We start from the raw sequence: 10,203 nt of genomic DNA, 5'->3' as shown, positions 1-10,203 counted from the left end.
AGAAAAAACCTCATGCAGTGGCCGAGGCTATCCCGATCGTCTGCATTTCTCCACCTACTGCCACGTGACCTCTCAAACTCTCGCTTTTTCCACGAAAACCGTGTGCAGCTACGTGACACGTGTCACCATCAGTAGCACGACCAGGTCACCATCTGTATCAATTTTTATTCGTTATTTTTTAATTCTATTAATATAAACTTTATGTAAAAAGCTAACAAAGTTCCCACTTTGTAGAACTCTCCCATGGCTTCAACTTCACCAAATTCTTCTTTTCTCTCTCTTTCTTTGCACAGAAGAAAAAAAAGAAAATCCAATACCAAATCCAAAAACCCTTTTCACAAGAAACACTAATAAAGGTTGGTTCTCCTTCAATATGCGTTTTGTTTCGTTTTATTTCCAAGTTCAGTGGAAAATAGATGGTTGCCTAAAGAGTCTATTTTTTCTTTTCCCTGTACCCAAATTCCTTAACCATTGAGTATTCCAGTTTTCCTTTTTTTTTTTTTTTTTTTTTTTTTTTCTTTTTGTTGTTTTTTTGTTTGTCCATGAAAGCTCATTTTTACTCATAATCTCTTCAATGGTTTTCATGGTATCTGTTTCTGAGCACAAGAATTATGTTCTTTTCTTGAATATTTCGTTTCTATTTGTGTCATGTGCCTTTTTGGTTCTGCATTTTTACACTCCTGAAGATTTTCTGGCTCTAAGCACTAATCAAAACTCCCCAGAGATCAACAGCAGTGGTAAAGAAAGCTGCAGTAGTTTAAATAGTTTAGATGACTACAAAGCCAAGTGCTTTTACCTTAAATCCAGAGATCCATGCGTCTCTGAAGGCTATATTAACTATCTTTACCTTTTCTGTTGCAATTTTGGGAATTTTCCCCTTCTGGGTTATTTCCTTCTCTTGCTTTGGCTTCTTGTTTTGTTTTATTTATTGGGGAATACTGCTTCAGAATACTTTTGTCCTTCCCTTGAAAGCCTATCAAAGCTGTTGAAATTGCCCCCAACAATTGCTGGAGTTACTCTGCTCTCTCTTGGAAATGGAGCCCCAGACGTTTTTGCTAGCCTTGTTTCCTTCATGGGTGGTGGGACTTGTGAAATTGGTCTAAATACGGTTCTTGGAGGGGCTTCCTTTGTGTCCTGCGTTGTGGTTGGGATCATAAGCGTATCTCTTCGCAGAAGACGTATCCGGATTAACAAGCCTGACTTCGTTAGGGATGTCTGCTTTTTCCTTTTGGTTGTAGTTTGCTTGATTGTGGTCTTGATCCGGGATGAAATTGATGTGTGGATTGCCATTGCATTTCTGGCAATGTACATCCTATATGTGGTTCTGGTGTACATATCCCATATTCGTCGGAGGAATGACGAAGAAGTGACTGAAGGACATGCTAATTTGAGTCATAGTAGTGACTTAACCATACCAATCTTGCAAAACATGGAAAATGGGAAGCTCAACCAAACAGAGGAAGGGGATGTTGAAGAAAGGTCTGAAGTCGAGATCAAAAAGAGCCGCTTTTGTTTAGGATCATCAACTTGTTACGGTACGTTGCTTTGCATACTTGAAATGCCCCTTTGCTTGCCTAGAAGATTGACAATTCCTATTGTTTGTGAGGACCAATGGTCCCAGAAATATGCTGTTGCTTCTGTAACATTAGCACCATTGCTTTTGTCAACCATTTGGAACCATGAAATCGAAAATGAAACCTTCAACACATACCTGCTTGTCTATGGAGTTGCTTTAATCTTTGGATTAGCATTTGGGGCTTTGGCATCTGTGACTACTGAGAAATCAAGCCCACCAAAGAAGTGCTTGTTTCCTTGGGTAGCTGCTGGTTTTATAATGAGCATTACTTGGAGTTACATTACAGCTCAAGAATTGGTGGGTTTGTTGGTTTCATTAGGATATATACTTGGTGTAAGTCCTTCATTACTGGGGCTAACTGTCCTTGCTTGGGGCAACTCACTTGGGGATCTGATGACCAATTTGACAATGGCTTTGAAAGGAGGACCAGAAGGAGCACAGATTGCCTTTTCAGGCTGTTATGCTGGTCCAATTTTCAACATCCTATTTGGCTTGGGCTTGTCTCTTGTAAGCTATTCTTGGTCTATATACCCTTCACCTATTGTGATGCCTAAGGATCCATATCTTATGCAAACATTGGCTTTTTTGGGAGCTGGATTGCTTTGGGCACTTGTGGTGCTTCCAAATAGAGATATGAAGCTTGATGGGGTTTTTGGTGGAGGGCTTGTGGTTATATATATTGTTTCTCTGTCTTTGAGGCTGATTCAAGCTCTCGGGTCTTTGCAACATCCTCACGTAAATAGCAATCAGTACTAGCAATATGATTTTGATCGAAATTGTAAGAAGTTTTATTTCAAGATCATCCTGTATATAATACATGTACTATTGTGTAAAGTGACTAAATTGCTAAGTTGAAGTCCTTCTATCTCATCTGAAGGTGTTTAAATCTAAAAGTTAACTTAGGACTCCGTTTTAGTAAAAATGTTGAGCAATGTTGTACATATATAATGAGTCTTTGGTGCAATCACACTTTGTTTACTTCTTGGGAGTTTTTCTAATTTTCTTCAAGTCTTGATTTTTAATTATAATGCTTACTCATTAAGCATCCCAACAGAAAAAAAAAAAAATAATAATAATAATAATAATAAAAAAAAAGCAATCATACATGAGTTACTACTTTGCAGGTTGATGTCTTATTCAGAAGCCATAGTGTCAAACTTGTTATCAGCATTTTCTTTTAATAATTGAATACCGATTGAGCTTAGAAATTTTAATTTACATTATTAGTATGCAAGGACTAAATAATGTTTGTGTTTCGAAGAAATTAAAAAGATGAGTTTGAACTTGAAGATGAAACTTTTATTATTATTAAAACACACACTGGATAACTGGACATATAAATTTTTTAAAAAGTGCAGTATAATACTTTTTTTTTTTTTTTTTTTTGCCATTTCCAGTTTCCACACTTAAAATCCAGTAACTATATATAATTTTTTCTTATTTATCTGCGCAATAAAAAGTCAAAATCCTTGCTTCCTATTGTTCATGAACTGGATGTGGGTCTTTTTACCTATATGTTCAAAGAAAGCCCAACAGGGAGGACAAAATGGTATGAATAACAGGCAAAACCAACCCGCATTTTTTTCTCAAGTAGGTCCTTCAAACTTGGGAAAGTAGTTCGTTCAATTATTGTTCTTAAAGTGGTTACGTTGCTATTGTGAGATAGACTAATCTACTCCACCATTCTCACTGCTCATGTAATGTTAAACTAAGGCTTATCCAATTATCCATAAAAATGAGCTCGGTCGATTTGTGCATCATCCTTTCCAAAAATTTCGAACCACATCCCGAATTCAAGGAAAACCATTTGAAACGATTGAGTCCGTTGAGACAAGTTTTGACAGATTTCCTTTTTTTTTTTCCTCACAAACAAACCAAAAAGAAAATGTGGGAGAGAACGTTGAAGTTTGGGTGAGTTTGGACAAAATTTGGAAACGTCACTTCTCATCAAAGTTGTAACAAGTGGGCAGTAGAATGTGAACAAGAAGAGGGTCCATAAAAGTGACTTGTTATGAAAGTTGCTCATAACTAGGTACGACCCAACTTTGGCATTTTGCAAACAAAACAATAAACGAAAACATGGAATTCGAGAATTTGAGGGATAAATAATTGAGATGGAAATGCAATGAGCAAAGTTGACAGAAACCCGTCCCTAGTGAGAACTGTCTAGATGGTAATACAATAATCTCTGGTGTTATCTTCCAAGTCCATCTTGTAGCTAACAACTCGCCTCCCCAAACCTAATATATGTCATAAAACGAAAAATACTGATTGAAACCCAAAAGTCATATTCTTTGTGTGTGTGTGTGAGTGTGTGTTTGTTTTTTTTGGACCACTTTGTGTAGGGATAAGTTAAATAATGACTCAGAAAATATATTAATTAAATTGTTTGGATGTATTGGAGTCATTTTCAGCTCTGTTTTAATTGGGCTAAACTCTAAATGTTAATTTTGTCCATTTCCATATAAAATGAAAGACGCTGTTTTCTCTTTCAAATTGAAATAGAGACGTACATCTTCTGCTTTTTTCTATAAAGCCTTTGACAGTTTTATTTTTGTTAAACTGCATAATTTTAGCAGTATTAGGAATCGTAACGAGCCAATTTGGAATTTCTCCTAACTCATTCACTGGTTGGTTAATTCCATCAGCAAACCAATTTTGTGGTCTTATTTTGAACCTGAAATGGATGGGGTTTGGAAAATTGTACCACAAAACACAAAGGAGAAACAACAGTTTTTTATGTGATATCGTAGTGGCAAAAATACATTCTTTCTCGTAGAGACCACCTATAAGTTCAAATAACGAAATTGCTCCATAAAAATCCAATTCAACTTATTCATCCTTCGTTTGATAACGTTTATATTTTTTTCTTTTTTCGACCCTATTTCTATTGCCTTATTAGATATTACTATTATTATTATTATTATTATTGTTCTAATATTCTATATATTTTTAATAGTTAGATAATGATTTGGAATTTCCTTCAATTATATATATATATTAATTTGGAATTAGGGAAACGTCACAAGTAAAGTCTCGCTAACAATTGAGAGAGCAAAATGAACAAGGAGTCCAGTACCAGGTAAGGGAAGACCACAGGCACAGTCACGGGCTCTTAAACGGACCACATTAAGTAATTGGGACCATTTGGACAATAACCGGTCCAAATGCAACGTATTCAATCCATCATTGCTTTGAATTTTCTGCACGTGCTACATTGCATCACAAACTGTAAATTTCTATTAGAAAATTTAAGAACCTGTTTGGCAATTTTTCATTTAATTTTTCGGATTCGGCTTGGCTTTCCATATGTCTACCTGGTATTTCAAAACTATTTTTCTTTTTTTTTTTAAAAAAAATTATGTTACGTATATAAATTGCTTAATTAGAGTGACACGTGAAAAAAATCCATGAACAAAAAAAAAAAAAAAATAGTTAGTTACATTTCAGTACCTGTAAATTTTTAAAGCGATGCAATTTAAGCTTTAAATTTTGAAATTTTAAATTTTGTGTGAATTAGTTTCAATTACGAATAGATATCAACAGCAATTTCATAAGAGTGCAGTAAAAAAATAGTACATTAGCAGTGGAATTGTAATGAAAATGAAGATACAAAAACAATAAAATTTAGGAAGATGATGATGAACAATATCCAAACGTAGTATGCACCAACTCTCATATGAAATCAAATGAAACAATTTAAAAATACAAAACTATGTAACAACCTACCTGAGTAAGTGGAATAAAATAATAATATAAAAATAATCATTTAATTTTAAAACTTTTTTCAAGACCTCATATTTATTTTTTTTAAATAGTTGTATTTTTAAAATCATTTAACAGAATTCAATTTGTATCTCAAATCAATATTATAAAATAAACATTTCATAATTAAATGATTTAAAATATTAATAACCAACTAAACATAAATTTATTACTAGACAATGAACAATATAATTATAATAAGTAAAACTACCAATATATATACATTAGAAAAAAACATATATAATGTATTATAAGATATACCTAGTATTCCCATATGGTGTATGATATCTAAGAACACCACTAAACAATAAAGAGATATAAAGAAATCAACGTCATGAGTGAGTGACACATTAATGATCATTATTCCAAGAGAATGATACAAAACTTAATAATTATTTTCATGACAACTTGTCATCCTAGACACAAAACTTATCATCACTTCAAAAAAATAATACACAATTCAATAACTATTTTCTTATATTGTGACTACAAATAAAACGATTAAGTTTATGCGTGGCTAATAATATAAAACAGAACCTTTGGTACTATATAGGATACATTTTAAAACTAATAGTACAATACTCATAAACAATTCTTTCAAGATCATATTTTCCATTTTGGTGAACAAATATGATACCATAAATTAAAATTTAATATTCAAAACCAACAATTTAGTTAAATGTTTCAAAAATTGCATATTAACATTTCTTGCCAAAGCATAAATACTAATAATGAAATATATATCATCATAAACTATTTTAAGCGCCCTAAATATAAAACACTTATATAAGTTTCAAAATATATAATTTTCAATTTTTTTTAAAACCAATTATTTTCTAAAAATATTAAAACATTAATTTAAATACCAAAATTTTCCCGTTTACGGTGAACTCATTAAAATTTAAAATTATTTAAAAATTTATCAAAAATCACATAAAATAATAACACAAACATATATATATATATATATATATTTATTCGTATATATATAAAATATTCAAATCATGTACATATACATATTAATAAATCCAAAATAATTTAAAAACATAAACTCCCCAAGTATACAATTCCGTTTGTTATTATTATTTTTCTAATCTTTTATTTCTTTTCAATAGTCAAATAATGATTTAGAATTTTCTTCAATTATATAATATCTATGTATATTTATTTGAAATTGGGGAAATGTCACATGCAGGACTCGCAAACAATTGGGAGAGCAAAATGAACAAGTGGCCACTACTTATAATTAGTTAATCGAAACTCTTGTGTTTGTCCAACAGGTTCCGCGGTAAGGGGAGACCATAGTTACAGTCAACGGGCTCTTAAACGGACCACATTAACTAATTAGGACCATTTGGGACAATTGTTAGTCCAAATGCAAAGTATTCAATCCATCATTGCTTTGAAATTTCTGCACGTGCTGCATTGCATCACAAAATATAAATTCTATTAAAAAAATTCAAAAACCTTCATTTTGTTTTCGGGTTCGGCTTGGCTTTCCACATGCCTATCTCGTATTTCAAAAAAGAATTTTTTATTTTTTTTAATTTTTTTTAATTATGTAACGTATATATATTGCTTAATTAGAACACCATGTACAAAAATCCATGAATAAAAAAATTAATTAATTACATTTTAATATTTCAAAATTTTTAAAACTGTGCAATTTAACCTTAAACTTTGAAACTGTACAATTTAAATTTTGAAATTTTAAATTTGATGTGAATTGGTCTAATTATAAATAGATCATTAACAATTGTGCATATACAATGATCTTTTTTAATTGCATTTTAGTATCTTTAACTTTTAAATTTATGCGATTTAAACTTTCAACTTTTTATTATGTAATTTGAATATTTAATTTTTCAGATAATATAATTTACAAATAAAATAATACTTATTGAAAAATAATTCATAACCAATTGATAAGACCTTTCCTAAGGTCCTTTCCAAACACTCGAACAAGTTCCGTATAAATTAACTATATTGAACCAATAGCAAAATTTCATTGGGATCTTTTTATAAGTTGGATATAACTAAATAGTAATATGGAAAAACATAAATAATTTTAATAGAAATTTTGTAAATCATAGTCATATCCATTAAGGATTCTAATTTAAAACCCAAAATAGAGAAAAATGGAAATAAAAGCACACATATTAGAGTAATCCATCAGAGTATACTGAAGGAAGTAGATAAGTATGAGAATAAATAAAACAATATAAACAATAATCTCATAAGAGATACAAAAAAAAAAAATAGAAAAAAAAAAGCACATTAGTAGTAGAACTATAAGGAAGATGAAGATGAGAGAACAACGAAATGTACAAATATGATAATGAACAATACTAAACGTAGTATGCACTAACTATCAGTTGAGGTTAAGAAGAAAAGTTTAAAGATAAAAAACTACGAGATAAAAAATTATGAGAAAAATTTAGTGAGTGGAATAAAATAATAATATAAAAATAATCATTTAATTTCAAAACTTTTAATTTAAGATCTCACATCTATTCATTTTGAAATTTTTTTTTTTTAAAAACCATTTTACAAAACTCAACTTGTATCTCAAGTTAATATTATAAAATGAGCATTTCATAATCAAAGAATTTAAAATATCAATAACTAACTGAACATAAATTTAATAATGAATAATTAACAATATAATCATAATCTTAGGAACGATAATAAAATCAAAGTAAAATCACCATTATATATGTACATCAAAAAGAAAAATATATGATACATCATACAATATGCCAAGTGCTGCCATATGGTATATGACGTTTTATAACATCGGTAGACATATGATACATCATCAATAACTCATAAGAATTTAAAATCATTTAAAAACTTATCAAAATTCAAATGAAATGATAATATATATATATATATTAGTATATCTGTACGATAAGTATTTAAATCAAATTATATATATAAAACTTTCAACCATATATATATATATATTGTACTAATATTCTCATATTCATTTAAAAACATAAATGACTTATAGATCATTGACGTCCACTCTTAATCCCCTATAGGATCATCTTTAGTCTTAGTACGAATGCTTATAATATAATAAAATATTGTTCAAGCTTTAAAAATTAAACCTAAGACGTTATCATGTACCAAACATCTTAAAATACTTTATATGACTTTAGAATTACATAAATTGGACACCGAGTGGTCCAATTATACCATGAATCCTTAGGATCCGGTATCCAAAATTAAGATTTTTCTCCCAAAAATCAATTTGAATCTTTCAGTGGACTCTATTAACATCTAATTACACAAAGCAACTCCAATTTGGTCTTAGATTGTCCAAACACAATACAATTTTGTTTAATAGTTAACTAATTGATCTAAAAATAGATATATTATCAAACGAAGTTCATAATTTACAATTATAAGTCAACAGAAAGCCTATGAGACAAAAAATGTATGACATATTCATATTGGTCCAAAAGTTTTTCAATGGTTTGAAAAACTTGCTCAAAGTTTGGCTAAATTTGATGTTGATGGATTTCTCAAACTGCGAATAATTTTGACAAATGGAGGTCGAATTTGAGCTTATAAAGTCCAAAAAGGGGAGGGGTGTGTGGCATTGCCTGGAATAGCAAAGAGTTTGGTCAGCTTGCTGGTGACACAAATGGCATCGCTATAAGCTGATGCAATCTCGGCCCATCTGACAGAGTTAGGTCATGAAATTTCTGGATTTGGTAAAAAATTCTTTAGCCTTCATCATAGTATGGCATATGTGGTTGATTGTGGCTGAAAAATGGAAACCAATGGTGCGTGGATTGGTGGTTTGAAACGAGTTCATGTGTTGCAGGTTGTGTTATTTGTAGGTTTGAGGGTTTTTAGGGATGAGTTTGGTATTTTCTAAATTATTTAATGTCTATCATGCTTCTTCCTATATATATCCAGGATTGGTTTGATTAAAATAAAATACTGATACTTAAAATTTCTCAAAACTATAAATTTTTAACAATAATTTAGAATTAAGCATATTGCTAATCCATGAACTTGTATTAACGAGCTTTACACTATAATGTATTGACTAAATCAAAACCTTGACCATATAAAAAGGTCAAATCTAGGAACCACAAACAATCTAATTAGTTAAATTCAGCCAAAATTTCAGAAGCTAAGTATTTTTCAAGAATAGGTCATTACATTAATTGTACAAAAAGTATAAATAGGTTTAACTTATAATTAAAAGTATTTTAACCCCAAAAAAAAATATTTTTCCACTAATAATAATAGAAAGGGGGCAAAAAACTCAAAAGGGAAATTTTAAGTGCCCCTAAAAATTACCATCTCTTTTATTTTTTTAGATAATATAATTTAAGAATAAATTAATACTTGTTAAAAATAATTAATAATCAGTAGTACAAAATGTATAGATAGATTTAAATTCTATTTAAAACATTTTAGCAAGGAAAAATATATTTTTTAAGAAAAAAATTAATTAATAATTTAAATAAAAAGATTTTTTTGGTTTATAAATTTAAATCAATACTTTTTCTTTTCAATTAGAATTTTTTAATATAGTTTAATTAACCATAGAAAAATAAGAATAAAAAAAAACAACAAAAGCATTTTTCGGTTAAAAAATAATCGATGAAATGAAAGATAAAATATTTATAAATTTATTAAAAGAAAAAAAATATAGATATATATATATATATATATATATATATATATATATATAGATGAAAATTATTATCTTTTTCTTTTTGCTTCAAGGAGTTAAGAAAGGAAAATTGCTTTTTTATTTTTTTTATTTTTATAACTCGTAAAAAATTATAAATATTTTATCTTTTATTTATTCTATTATTATTTTTTCTTACCTAAAA

General features: G+C 29.4%; 1 protein-coding gene across 1 annotated transcript; it reads left to right on the top strand.

Annotated features, from left to right (window-relative positions):
- The first annotated feature begins 209 nt into the window (after positions 1-209).
- On the top strand, positions 210-2,554 carry LOC107409807 (cation/calcium exchanger 2). Its single transcript, XM_016017231.4, has one exon. It carries the CDS (start codon positions 575-577, stop codon positions 2,330-2,332), a length of 1,758 nt encoding a protein of 585 aa, XP_015872717.3. The 5' UTR covers positions 210-574; the 3' UTR covers positions 2,333-2,554.
- The last annotated feature ends 7,649 nt before the right edge of the window (positions 2,555-10,203 follow it).

The sequence above is a fragment of the Ziziphus jujuba genome, chromosome 11 (genome assembly GCF_031755915.1).
Source record: "Ziziphus jujuba cultivar Dongzao chromosome 11, ASM3175591v1".
Taxonomy (NCBI): Eukaryota; Viridiplantae; Streptophyta; class Magnoliopsida; order Rosales; family Rhamnaceae; genus Ziziphus; species Ziziphus jujuba.
The sequence above is the reverse complement of the archived record's forward strand: the minus strand, read 5'-3'. Positions and strand labels throughout refer to the sequence as shown.

Coding starts and splice junctions, on each gene's coding strand:
- LOC107409807 (XM_016017231.4), top strand. CDS start 575: ATGGTTTTCATGGTATCTGTTTCTGAGCACAAGAATTATGTTCTTTTC.